A 14,057-nucleotide genomic window follows, 5' to 3' on the forward strand; every position below is an offset into this window, starting at 1 on the left:
AACAAGTTATAAAGTCACGTGACAGTGAGCATAAGACACCGAAGGGAAAGGACATATTTGTTTGGAGATTGTTGTCAATCTACAATAAGACTAGTCCTAGCCATAGGTAGAAGACTATTGTAGCCTATGTAAGATGCTTATGTCTGTCTTACGGTATCCAAAAATGAACAAACTCTTACCTTGACGGGAATCAGAGGAAACCCTTTCTTCATCTTCCAAAGTCTTCCAAACAAAGTTCTCAAGACCTTTAATGCTCCCAAGAATCTTATAAGAATGTCACCTCTTCACCTATTTTGTTTATCACTGGCTGAACTATTTATATGAGCACCTGTTATGTATCTAAGTTGAGTGTGACAAATCACAGAAGATAAGAGCCAGGTTCCTTGGGTTCAACTTTTGGCTCTGTCCTTATTAGCTGTGTTAATTTGGATAAGTTTCCTCCTCTGCCAAATGGGGAGGATGATAATAATTATTCCTGTCTCATGAAGCTGCTGTGAAGATGAAATCGAATAACATGACAAAGAATACAGTAGATACTGGTACATATTCATCTTTCCTTTAGAATTGCTGCTTGTTTATTTTCTGCTACTCTGACCTTTCCTAATCTGCATAGGAGAGCTCTTCTTACTTTTAGAGACACCCATCTTCCACTCCTATCCTTCCTTCTGCATCACTTTGTTCCTATGACCTGGACTTTTCCTATTTCCTAGGGAAAGTTGTCAATTAGTTCTACAGTCCCCACAACACATCTGCATGTAACAAGGACTTTAGAAGAGTCAGTATGTTAACCCAAAGCAGTGATACCATTGGTGGGAACAACAGGCACAGTGGCAGACAGGTGAGATTGACATGTGGAGGCAGAGAGCCAGAACTTTTCAGCATCTTGTGTATCACAGACTGTCTACTAGGTAACCAAATGCTAACCTCAACCTTTCTATAATCCTTTTGCCCTCAGGTATACAGATGGTTCTTGAGTTACAAGGGTTTGACTGTTTCAACTTGATGATGGTGCAAAAGCAATATGCATTCAGTAGAAACATATTTTGATCTTTTCCTGGGCTAGCGATATGGGATAGAAACTCTCTTGTGATGCTGGGCAGTGCTGTGAGCTGCAGCTCTGCTGGTCACATGATTTTGAGGGTAAATAACCATTTGCTTACAACTCTTCTGTACCCACACAACCAGTCTGTTTTTCACTTTCACTGACATATTCAATCAATTACATGAAATATTCAACACTTTATTCTAACAGGCTTCATGTTACATAAATATTGCCCAACTGTAAGCTAATTGAAATGTTCTGAGCACATTTAAGGAAGGCTAGGCTAAGCTGTGATGTTCAGTAAGTTAGGTGTATTAAATGCATTTTCAACTTAAAATACTTTCAACTTATGATGGGTTTATTGGATGTAAGCCCATCACAAATTGAGGAAGAGCTGTAGTTGCCCTATGATAGTCTACTTTTGAAATGTAAATAACTCAATCTGAGGTAGCAACCAGTAGAGACACCTAAGTGGAAACTCTCATCACTCTGTCACTTCATGTCCAAGAGACGACAGTGGGACAGTCTGGTTGGCATTTGGGGCACATATTTTGAGTGTTTACACCCTCAGTGGAGCCTGAGGGAAGAGTTACTGCCAGAGGGGACTCTGACTAGAATCTGCCATCTATATAAACCTAGTTCTCACAGTGAGCTCGGAGGAGGATGGTCTTGGAATTTTACTTAAGACTAAAATAACAACACAAATGGTCCCTCTTTAACGCTTTCTGTAAACTGGAAACAAATTTATAGTCTTTTTAGATATCACATTTCTTTTAGGTTCTTTTCTGAATATCAAATAATTCACTGAAACCTTTATATACTAGCTAAAAAATTGAGGCCCCATCATTTTCCATGGGAAGCCAAATGTCCCTGAAGGCATATTCTATTTAAAGAAATAATCTTCATTTCTAAATTTCTGGCACATGGTTGAAATGCTGGCGAGGGAGAGACCAGCTTTGTGTACCAGGTACTGGTACATGAACTACCAAAATTCCATCATTCAATCAACTGAGAGAAAAGTCCATTTGAATTAGTAGAGAGCTCTGATTATAGAATATTTGAATGGAAATATAGTTTTATATTGCATATATATGTATGTATGTGTGTGTATATATATATATATATATACACACACATATATATATTCAGACTAGCTGCTCCCTGAGTAGTTCTGCTGAGCTTGTTATAATGAATAGATGGCTCATTAATAATTAGCAATAGAATTTACATCCAAATCATTCATATAATTTCCTAAAGTCTTAAAAACAATTTTTCTTAAGTAGGTTAAAACTCTTCCTTACTATTTCTCTAACTATTTCTATAAGCCTTTTGAGAGGCAGTTGAAAAAATAAAGTCAGCATAGCCCATGTTGAACCATTAACAATTCTGAAGTGGTTAGGACTAAAAATAAGGTTTGATTTTATCTCTTGAAATGAGATAGTCTCTTACACTGTGATAAAGCTTCCAGGCAACAGGTCTCTTTGTGTGAGTACTGAAGCGACTTGTTATGAGTAGGGCATTTTAAGGGTAGCCACCTGGAGACTAGGGTACCCCAAAGCCATCATTACAGTGTTCCTGAGAATCATAAATAGGTACCTTTAAGCTGGACACATGGGCCTATCGACGAATATTCTGAATAAATGTCTACCTAAATGATGGCAACAAAAATGTTTTTGTGAGCAAATCCTTTTCCAGGAGGAGAAGATTTAACTAGTGGTCTTGCTTCCCAGGTCTCAGAGAACCTGGGGAAGCCCTTAGAGAGCAGCTTGCTGATTGGTGCTTAAGGTTAATCACTATGGTTACATGGACATCAAGGGAGAATTGATTAAGCTGCCCGTGCTCATTGATCCAGTACAGCCACTAGTAAACTAGACAGGACACATTTTTTTTTTTTAAATGTCTTAATGCAGTTGAATTGTATACCTCTGGCAGAAACCTTTTGGACAGCTTTATTTCAGAACTATATTCAGACTATCATGGAAGAACAGCCCACATGTACAATACTTTATTATCTGCATCATCTCACTGGATTTTGAAGCTGGATTTATAAATGGAACTAGATGAAGGCTAGAAAACTTTCCAAATGGCTAGGGTTTCAAGAAGACTTGAGAGTAATAGTGCAGGTTTAGAAGAGAAATTTGGTTTGATTTAGATGGGGAATAGAGGAAATAACACCAATGACTTTTTAGATACAGCTTGAAGGAAGATAGGCTAATGAAGCCTGCATCATTTGAATGCTGGTTTGACTAATGACTAGAAGTCAGTATTGGCCCCTCACAGTGATCAGAAACAACGTTGACCTACCTTCCATCCTGCCGGCTGATGGTAAATCCATAATCACTGTGGTGCAAGAAACTAACATTCACCCCTACTAGAGGGGTTCCATCCACAGCCACCACTTGGCCTCGGATCACACAAGCACGTCTGCAACACAAGATGAAAGACAAATATAAAAGCATCCTGAAACTAGATTCTAGAAGCCAAGCTGGAGAAACTACAGAAAACACAGTTAAGCATAACAAAGAAAACAGTAATTTCACCAATGGGTAGTCACTTCTAATAACATTTTGGTGAGGATGTGCATATCTTTTTTACCAATATAAATTGGGATTATACTCAGCATAGTTCTGAATCCTGATATTTTAATGTTGGTAGTATATCATTAGGGCTTCCCGGGTAGCTCAGTTGGTAAAGGAATCTGCCTTTACCAGGAGATACACCTTTACAATGCAGGAGACCCCAGTTCGATTCCTGGGTTGGGAAGATCTTCTGGAGAAAGGATAGGTAACCCAACCCAATATTCTTGGGCTTCCCTGGTGGCTCAGATGGTAAAGAATCACCTGCAATGCAGGAGACTTGGGCTTGATCTCTGGGTTGGGAAAATCTCCTGGAGGAGGGCATGGCAATCCACTCCATTACTCTTGCCTGGAGAATCCCCATGGAGAGAGGAGCCTGGTGGGCTACAGTCCATAGAGTCACAATGAGTCGGACACAACTCAGCGACTAAATGCAGCACATGGTATATTATTAACGTTGTCCAATATAATTAGAAATTCCTTAATATATCATTTTGTTATTATATAATATAGCCCTAAAACAGTATTTCTTGTTTAATACAGCCCCTATTTTGGGATATTTAGTTCTTATTTTTTCTACATTGAATTTCTTATTATTTCCTTGGGAGGTAGTCCTAGTTGTGGAAAGATACTTTTCTCTTATTAAAATTAATACAAACTAAAATTAGTTAATACCTAAATACACTGTAGATATGATTAAAGTCCCTGCTGACCACCCTGCTCCTGTTGTTCCTAGTCTTTTCCCCAGAGGCAGTCATCAGTAACATTGTGTTGAGTGCATTTTCTATGTATTTATATACATAGGTGTGAACTCCAGGAGTTGGTGATGGACAGGGAGGCCTGGCGTGCTGCGATTCATGGGGTCACAAAGAGTCGGACACGACTGAGAGACTGATCTGATCTCATCTGATCTGAACATTTTTTAGGCCCTAAATACATATTGCCAAATTGTTTTTATTGGAAAAAGAATTTTAACAAAGCAGACTTAGTTGGATGAATTTTAACAGTGAAAGTTGGCAAAAGAGACATGGTCCCTGGTGATATATGGACCCTGTTTCTCTGAGCTGAGTGAAATGAAATACTTCAGATTTTCCCTTTAAACAAATGAGTTTCATCCTTGCCAAATAGGGGGACTCCATTAGACCAGCCCTTAATAGTGCTGGCCTCCAGGGACCCAGTCCACTAAAACAAGTAGACTTTCAGGTCTAGCCTGGCCAACAAGTTGTAACCAAGTTTAGGAGCTTGGGAGTTAAGAAGAGGGCTCATGGGCAACCCACAAGCACGGAGTATTCACTTCTCTGTCATTACCATGGCAGTGGGGAGGAAGAAGTCTCTAGAATGTGCATTTTATAGCTGGAGCTAGTAGGGTTGAAGAAGGTTGGGCAAGAGCAATGACTTTTCCTAGGGCATCAATGTAATTTTTTTTTTTTCCACAAAGCGAAATTCAGGGTATCCAGGCAAGCTCAATCTTGGATTAAAAGGACCCATGTTATTTGGGCAAACATGACTTTTCCAAAGTAATCATAGTAATTTCACCCTGGCATTATATATTCTTTGAATCAGCAAGTCATGAGGAGGGAAGTGGGAGGGGGGTTCAGGATGGGGAACACGTGTACACCCGTGGCAGATTCATGTTGATGTATGGCAAAACCAATACAATATTGTAATTAGCCTCCAATTAAAATAAATACATTTATATTAAAAAAAAAAAGCTCTCGGCCACAAAAGCTCATTCAAGAGAGAGAGAAAAAAGTACCCCGAGAAAGCAAAAGACAGTTACCAGCCAAAGCTTGGGTTATATGTTAGAGCCAATAAACATCACTACTAAAATATTGCAATCAGAGGAACTGGGATAGAAGTTATACTAATAGGATGTTTCCTGCATCATCTAAAGCCTTCCCCCAACGCAAACTATAAGCCACTAAATATAGCACAAAGCTAAGCTGGGCTTCCCAGGTGGCTCAGTGGTAAAAAATCTGCCTGCCAATGCAGGAGATGCAGGTTTGATGCCTGGGTCGCGAAGATCCCCTGGAGGAGGGCATGGCAACCCACTCCAGTATTCTTGCCTGGGAAATACCATGGACAGAGGAGCCTGGTGGGCTACAGTCCATGGGGTTGCAAAGAAGTCAGACATGACTTAGCAACTAAACAACAACAACAAATTTAAGCTACTATAATTGATGCTATTAGTGCTTTTATTGAGTTCTTCAGGCCAACATTCCTAGTTCTGATATGAATCAGTGGCTTTCCTCTTACTAGTGAGCTGCCCATCTTATGAATTCTGTAAATAATGATTCTGAATGGCATGCAAATGGCACATTGGCACTTGCTTTGCCTTATCTGATTCCTCTAGTTCCTTTTTGTAGAGATTTTGAAATTTTGAGATCTTGAAATCCCATTTTTTTCTAATAGAGAAGACATTTGAAAGGCACTGAATTCTGGATTTTGAATTAATTCTGACAGATCTGGTCCCTGGTTTTAAATCTAATGTAACAAGAAATGAAAAGAGAAGGATGTCTTTAGTTTTACACAGTAACCCTTTGAAAATCTTTACAAACCAAAATTTGACAAACTAGGTATAGATTAAGTAGAAACCAGCTGAGAAAATCTCCTGCAAACTACATATGGACTGGAGCCAGAGGGATTGAGAACAGAGGGACGTTTGGGAGGCCACCTCCATTTGAAAATCAGCACAGCATTGCCTCCTGAGCCTACGTGCTGATAGCTTTTTGGAGAGTGTGATGGGGGTATTTATGAACTTACCAAGGCTTTACCAGTTAGCAAGGTGGGCTTTTCAGCAATGATGCCTTCCTAGGTGGTTGCTGATTCCCTGTTGGCAAGACAATTCTACACTCGCTTATTTTATTTGTTCACATTAATCTATATAGTGTGTCTTCCCACAGCTGTACTAGGCTCAATTATTTTTGTTTTTATTTTGTCAAGTCTAGTTGACATTATTTGCCCATATTTTACGACAGACACAGGCCTGTCTCTTCTCTTTGCTGTTCTTTTATTTTCTATACAGCTTATATTTATGAAGGATCCAGGCTGGTGAGTGAAAGTCTCATAAAAGTTATCATTATCCTGTGCATTTCTCTTGTATTCCTCTCTTCCTTCATTCTGTATCTCATTCTGAGTAGACTTGTCTTTTGACTCCTCTACTCTTTAATATTCCTCATATTTTATGAAGCACATGGATTTGTGTGATAATGACTCATCAAAGTCATCATTATTCCAGACATTGTCTACCTGTTCTTCTTCTCATTCATTTCACTCTTCATCATTCATAAATAATGTGCAGACTTGTCTTTGAACTCCCCTACTTTTTTTATTCCTCATATTTTATGACCCACACGAACTTACAGCATATGATAAAGCCCCATAAAACTTATTATTCCACATTTATCAGCCCTGAACTCTCTTTGTAATGTATTAGACTTTAAATGTTCTAAGATTCCCTGTATCTTGCTGCATTTGCTCCCATTATTTACACACTCCATGTCATCCGTTTTTCACAAGAATAACTCTTAGCTCTTTTTATTCCTGGATTACTAGTACTCACTATAATCTTTGACCAAATTAGTCATCCTGCATCAGTATAAATTGTCTAAATTTCAGGACAGCATTCGGAGAAGGCAATGGCAACCCACTCCAGTACTCTTGCCTGGAAAATCCCATGGGCGGAGGAGCCTGGTAGGCTGCAGTCCATGGGGTCGCGAAGAGTCAGACACGACTGAGTGACTTCGCTTTCACTTTTCCCTTTCATGCATTGGAGAAGGAAATGGCAACCCACTCCAGTGTTCTTGCCTGGAGAATCCCAGGGGAGGTGGAGCCTGGTGGGCTGCCGTCTATGGGGTCGCACAGAGTCGGACACGACTGATGCGACTTAGCAGCAGCAGCAGCAGCAGCAGCAGGACAGTATTACAGTGTTCTTTTTTAATTGGCAGTAATTTGAACTGGCACTGCAGGCAGAAACCTAGGAAAAAATCTTTTCAGGCAAACTCTCCATTTCAGAATGAATGCTCTCAAGTCTGCTCACTTTCCCAGGCTGCTGCAGCTCCAGATGGCCCTTAGGGAACTCCAGATATATTCTTGGCAAATATGGTGTGTTGTGCCACTTTGTACAGCTCAACTGCCATTTTGTGTGCTCCCAGCTTCTAAACTCAATTTTCTTCATAATTGTGGATGGTAGCCTTGTAGCTGCTTTATTTTTCCTGATGTACACAGCCACCAAAATGTAGTTTCTCCCGCATGTGTATAATCTGTTTGTGTATGCTTCTCATATCCAAGGCGGCCTGAATAATTCATGTTTTTCCTAGATTAGATCCTTGCCGAAGCAGTGAGGTGGGTATGCCCGGGGTCTGACTTTAGTAACCCCAGAATCCTATTTTCTGTGTTTTCTGTCCTGTGCATTGTGCTGCCTCCGTGTTTCCTCTCCAGTTTCTCCAAAAAGTGAAAGTGAAAGTGTTAGTTGCTCAGTTAAGTCTTTGCGACCCCATGGACTGTGGCCTGCCAGGCTCCTTTGTTCATGGGATCCTCCAAGCAAGAATACTGGAGTGGGTTGCCATTTCCTCCACGAGGGGATCTTCCCGACCCAGGGATCGAATCTGCGTCTCCTGCATTGCAAGCAGATTCTTTACTGTCTGAGCCACCAGGGAAACCCCCAGCTTCTTCAAATCACCCTTTAAATGAGGCAGTCATCCTTGGCCTGTCCTTGGTCTGTTCTAAGGAAACATTTTGAACTCTTAAATTTTTGCCACATGAAAACAACCCTCGACGTGAGTCCTAATCTTTCAAGGACCTTTTTCTGAAACATTTTCAATTAAATAATACTCAGAACTCTTCTGAACCTTTGAAATGAGACACCAGAAATTACTGTCTGAACTGTCATGAAGCTGTCACTGCAAATGTGTATAGCATGTATGTGCCCAGTGCGACTGTCTTTTTGTTGTGTGTGTGTGTGTGTGTGTGTGTGTGTGTGTACTCTTAGACGCGGGTGCTGCATGCTTTCCATCTTTCCCTGGGGCTCTTGTTCTTTGATTCAGACTTGAAGGAAGACTCTGCTTCCTTCAACCTTTAGAAACAAGGACCTCTCCCTGCTGTCGTGGGTTACAGCAAGATAACTTGAACTTGGATGAACATGTCCAAAGTGACTTTAAAAACACGTATGGGGAAGATCACCCCTCACAAGTATCTCTTTTCTTGCTCTCTGGAGAATACAGACTGCTGCCAAGCTGTCTACCGGCTGTCACTATGCTAAAGCAGCAACCTCAAAGGAACTGCTTCTCCCTTTAACTAAATGCTGAATCCTCTAGATGTTGGGAGTTTGGTTTGAAGAACAGGGCATCTTGGGAAATGTAAGTCCGAATACACTTTACCGAGAGCCTTATTGAACTAACAAGCTGCTTGTTAGATAGTTCTGATGCAAAAGGTCTAATTCATTCTGTATTTGCTATTTTCGTGGCATAGTCAAATTATCCCTAGCCTTCAATAAACTCTGGGTTCCATTTTCCTTTTCCCTTATTTGTTGCCTTTTGTCTTCGATGTCAAATTTCCAGTATTCATTCAACACCTCAGGCAAAAACATTAACCTCAAGCACAGAAGTTGGTTTGAAAAACAACGCTGAAAACTAAATTGCTGAAAGAAGATGTAATTTACTGCATTGTATTTCTGATTAAAATCTTTCATAAGGAAAATGAGGCTGAAGGGCTCGGGAAGTTAGAGCTATTTGCTTTTGCTGCCAACAGGAGCATAAGCAACCTTTGAAGGGTAGTGTCCCAAGTCAAGGCCTGGCCAGTGGGGGGTCTGGCAGCAGGTGGGCAGGTGAGGTTGCTCTTTCCACAGGAACAGATGAAATCCTTTCCACAGCTGACAGCTCTGGTCAAGAGGCAGAATTGAGAAGGGCTGGGCTGGGAGAGGCCACGTGGATCCTCTGCTCACTGGCACTGGAATCCTGCCTTGTAAATTCTTCTATGAGTTGTCAGTTGGCTCAAGTCTCCAAGGGACAGAAATCTGCTGCCTGTGAGGCGTGGTTTAATGGTTCTCCCGACATCTTCTCCACAGGCTTATTATATCGTAAGGTTCCACAGCTGTAGATTGTGGAATGACAATCTACAGGCTAAATGACTGCTGCTTCTGGGGGGCCCTCCTAGAACACAAATACCTCTGAGCAGTTGGGACAAAGGGCTAATGATACCATCGTATCCATGGCAGCACACAATGAATAAAGGCTTTTATATTAGGGCTTCCCTGAGAGCTCAGTTGGTAAAGAATCTGCCCGCAATGTGGGAGACCTGGGTTCAATCCCTGGGTTGGGAAGATCCCCTGGAGAAGGGAAAGGCTACCCACTCCAGTGTTCTGGCCTGGAGAATCCCATGGACTACATGGACTACAGTCCATGGGGTTGCAAAGAGTAGGACACGACTGAGCGACTTTCACTTTCGTTTTTCTCAGCGCCGACTCCATGCTACTGCATGTGTCATAGCCTATCTTGGAGAGGAGTTACAGGTCTGTCTTTCTTATTAGATAGTCACTCCAGGGCAAGGGCAGTGTGGAATTTCTTCTGTGTCCTTCCTAGTGCCTTGTGTACATAGCATGTGCTGAACAAAGCTCCATTGTATTTCAGCTCAAATATCTTTATGTGAAGTTGCAAAATATTCCCAACCTATCCCACAGCACTACTTCAAGTGTTTCAGAGACCACTTTGAGGTTCATGTGTGACAGATAGATGTCTTACAGTTCATTTATTAGAAGCCAGCGTTCTCGATTGTGAATTATGACTTCATCAGGAGAGTTTTGTTTGATAATTGACTACTTCAGGGAATTAAATAGTACCCCTGTGATTGGGAAGGATGAATGAATAGTCCTCCTCAAATACTTAATTTATGAACACTAACCCCATTTTTCCTTTATCTACAACCCTGTAATTACAGTTTGGTATTTCATAACTCACATACATTTGAAGGCTCGAATATTGGGTATCTGGGGGTTTCCACATATCACATACTGTTTTTTTGATATAAGTTATCTAAGCCGGTATAGCACCATGAAAACATATAATGTTACAGCATAAACCTATTTTCATGTTCTGAAAATGTGAATGCAGTGAATGTTCATATGCAAACCCAGTAAAATCTCATTAGTTTTTACTTAAATAGAACTGGCTGATTTAATCCTACTCAGTTGGTCACTAGCCCAAATAAATAATACCTACTAACTGGGTAACATTAAAAGCAGCTAGGTAGGAGCATTACCCATCGACATTCTAGGACTTTGGGAAAGGTGGTGCTATTGAAAATGCAGATAGTTTTTTAAGCAGAATTATTTTCCTCATGGCTAGTGATGTTTCAAGTAAAACAAAATGGGGGCACCCCCCCCTGAGGTAGGGTGGCTATTTTCCCATCTGCCCTGGTAATTGCTTGTCAAAAGTAGGCTTGCTTTGGATGCCTGAGATCCCGAAAGTAATGGGAAAAGGATCAAGTGTTTTGAAGCAATAAGAAAACTGACGACACAGTCACATTTTTCAGGGCTGTGAAAGTACCGGTTTGCCTCATTTAGACACATGATTATTTTTGTCCAGAATTTGAATCCTGAAATATGTGTCCTGGAAGCCCTTGCAACCCTTGAATAATCTCAAGTTTTATTTTATTTTTTTGGTTGGTTTGTTTTTGGCTTGTTTTATACATTACTCAAATGGTTTTATCTTTGTAATCAGCCTGATGGGGTTTTATTAACCTCATTAACCTTTCCTGTCACTTCTCTGTGAATCTGCCCTTCAAATAATGGATAGTCATTAAATACAGGGCAAGTCTGTCTTGTTGGCTATAGCTTGGCCATGGATTACTCTTCCCTCCAGGAGGAAAAAGTGTGGTCTAACTTTGTCCACCCCAGTGCTAGCTCTGGCTTGTTAATAATCATCGATGTGACTTTTCCTAAGAAATGGAATTACTCTCAGCCTCGTTTGTTCCTTATGGAAAGTGAGACTAATCGTTCTTCCCTGCCTTATTTCTAATCAGCTCATGAAGATACTGGAACAATAAAATAACCCAGTAAAGTGACTGCTTTTTGAACTTGACCTTTCAAATTATATTATGTACCCTGATATCTATATTTATATATATATAAATGCATATTATATATACAAATATACAATATGAATATATGTATTTATATAAATAAGACATTCATTAAGCACTTACTAAGAGTCAGGTACCATGCCAGGCACCTTCCTTATTTTATTTCACTTACCATCAATATAGCCCTGAGTAGGTGCGACTAATAGCCTGTTTTAAAAAATGAGGAAATGGATTCAAAGAGGTCAAAAAATGTTGCTTAAGATAATACAGCTATTAAGTGGCAGAATTGGTGGAGGTCTTTTGACCTGGACTCTCAAGGGCCTAAGCTGTAGCATTTTAAAGAGAAGATGTAAATGATGTGGCTACAAAGGAAAAGAAAGTGCTCACCCACAAAGATGGTGCTATCCATAGGATATCACTACTTTGTAGACCTTTACCAACTGCTGGGCACTTTCTACGTGCAGGGTGTATAGTAGATATGCCACACGGTGTCATTTATTCTTTCTCCATAAACTAGCATTTACTCTGCCCTCTCTAGGGACAAGTTTAGATGACAGAACCAGCTAAAGTCACTTCACACAGATCATATGAAGTAGGTACTAAGGATTTGAGCCTTTCAATCTTAATTTTTCAGTAAGATAAAATATTAGAAAACACCTATTCACACTGAGATAAGCTGTAGACAGCTACTGGGCATTACTAATGACTGTTATTAAGGACCTCAGGACATCTCAGTTTCAAAATATCACAAGTAACCAATTGAACGGCTTTTTAAAGATTTGTTGGATTTCTTTGTTCAAGAACTTGCAAAGTGAAAGTTGCACATTCTTTCTTTTTTGGTACCTTTAGGTGTTGACTGCTGATTTCAAGAGCTAGTCAGCACTATAAATCTTGGAGCCTTCAGCACTTTGTAATTTTTTAAATGTGTCTTTAACATGTGTTTCCTGAACTTTAGCATTAGATAAATAGTTCACTGAACAATCAGGAGTTCCCATCTTCACAGGTCTAATACCTTTCACATAAACGAGATCAAAGTGCTTTATTAGCAAGTAGCAACAATCTAACTTCTCACTTGGGACAACAACTGCACAAGTGATAAGCAAAGGAGGTTGCTTAGGAAAAGTAATGTGGGAAGACAGAATCACAAGGGATCATGGCAGAGCCAAACCACTCTTGGGTTCCTTTTCCAAATGTGGGCAGGTTATGTGCAGTGCCTCCCTTTAGAAAGAAAGGTGAACACAGACATTGGCAGGTGCTGATGCTTTAGAAAGAGATTTCCTCAGTCCTTAGTTTATTCAATTTATTCAGCAACTGTTGCATTGTGTGTTTACCAACCCCAAGTTGTATACCTGGTATAATGTCTTTCATATTCTTAAAAATACACACAGATTTACCATATGTAAATAGACTTGGAGGTCCATAACTACTAGATTCATGAAAAAGTTAAACACAAAACATATGGATTCAAATTTATTCCTCAGCAAAATTACGAATGATTATGTCACAAACCTTCTGGGGGAAGACCTGTACATAGACTGTGAATGTTAATTCAATGAATGCTTTTTAAATTTTAATTAATTTATTTATTTTTGGCTGTGCTGGGTCTTTGTTACTGCACTCAGGCTTTCTCTAGTTGCAGTGAGTGGAGTGGGAGCTACTAGTTGAGGTGCATGGGCTTCTCATTGCCGTGGCTTCTCTTGTTGCAGAGCACGGGCTTTAGGGTACACAGGTTTCAGTAGTTGTAGTGCATGGGATTAGTTGCTCCTAGGCATGTGGGATCTTCCCAGAGCAGGGATCAACCCCACGTCCCCTGCACTGGCAAGGCAGATTCCTTATCATTGGACCACCAAGTGAAACTGAAAGTGTTAGTCACTCAGTCGTGTCCAACTCTTTGTGACCCCATGGACTGTAGCCTGCCAGGCTCCTCTGTCCATGGGATTCTCCAGGCAAGAATACTGGAGTGGGTTGCCATTCCCGTCTCTGGGGGATCTTCCCAACCCAGGGATCAAACCTGGGTATCCTGTATTGCAGGCAAATTCTTTACCATCTGGGTCATCAGGGAAGCCCACCAAGGAAGTCCTCAATGAATGCTTTAATATTGCAGTAACATTGCATTTCTTATAAATATTCTAAAATATAAGGTTTTCTTATCTCTTCTTTTTCATAATTCCAAATCAGGACACAGTTTCTATATATTTGATTTCTTTTAGGGTCAAACACTAATGGATGAAGATCTGCTATTTTTTTTTTTCTTTTCATAACTAAGTGGTCAATGGCTGTTGCTGATTTCTCTTTCTGGAGGCTATTCAGTTTGTCTGAAGTACTCAGCTTTTCTCAATAGTCCTAGAGGACAGGCACCCCAT

General features: G+C 40.3%; 1 protein-coding gene across 1 annotated transcript in view; it reads right to left on the minus strand.

Moving 5' to 3' along the window:
- TENM1 (teneurin transmembrane protein 1) overlaps nt 1-14,057 on the minus strand; it is a 670,347-nt gene that overhangs the window by 156,893 nt on the left and 499,397 nt on the right. The window contains exon 17 of the mRNA XM_055565537.1: nt 3,347-3,466. Within this exon, the coding sequence (XP_055421512.1) occupies nt 3,347-3,466 (120 nt within the window). The remainder of the gene's footprint in view (nt 1-3,346; nt 3,467-14,057) is intronic.

The sequence above is a fragment of the Bubalus kerabau genome, chromosome X, assembly GCF_029407905.1.
Source record: "Bubalus kerabau isolate K-KA32 ecotype Philippines breed swamp buffalo chromosome X, PCC_UOA_SB_1v2, whole genome shotgun sequence".
NCBI lineage: Eukaryota > Metazoa > Chordata > Mammalia > Artiodactyla > Bovidae > Bubalus > Bubalus kerabau.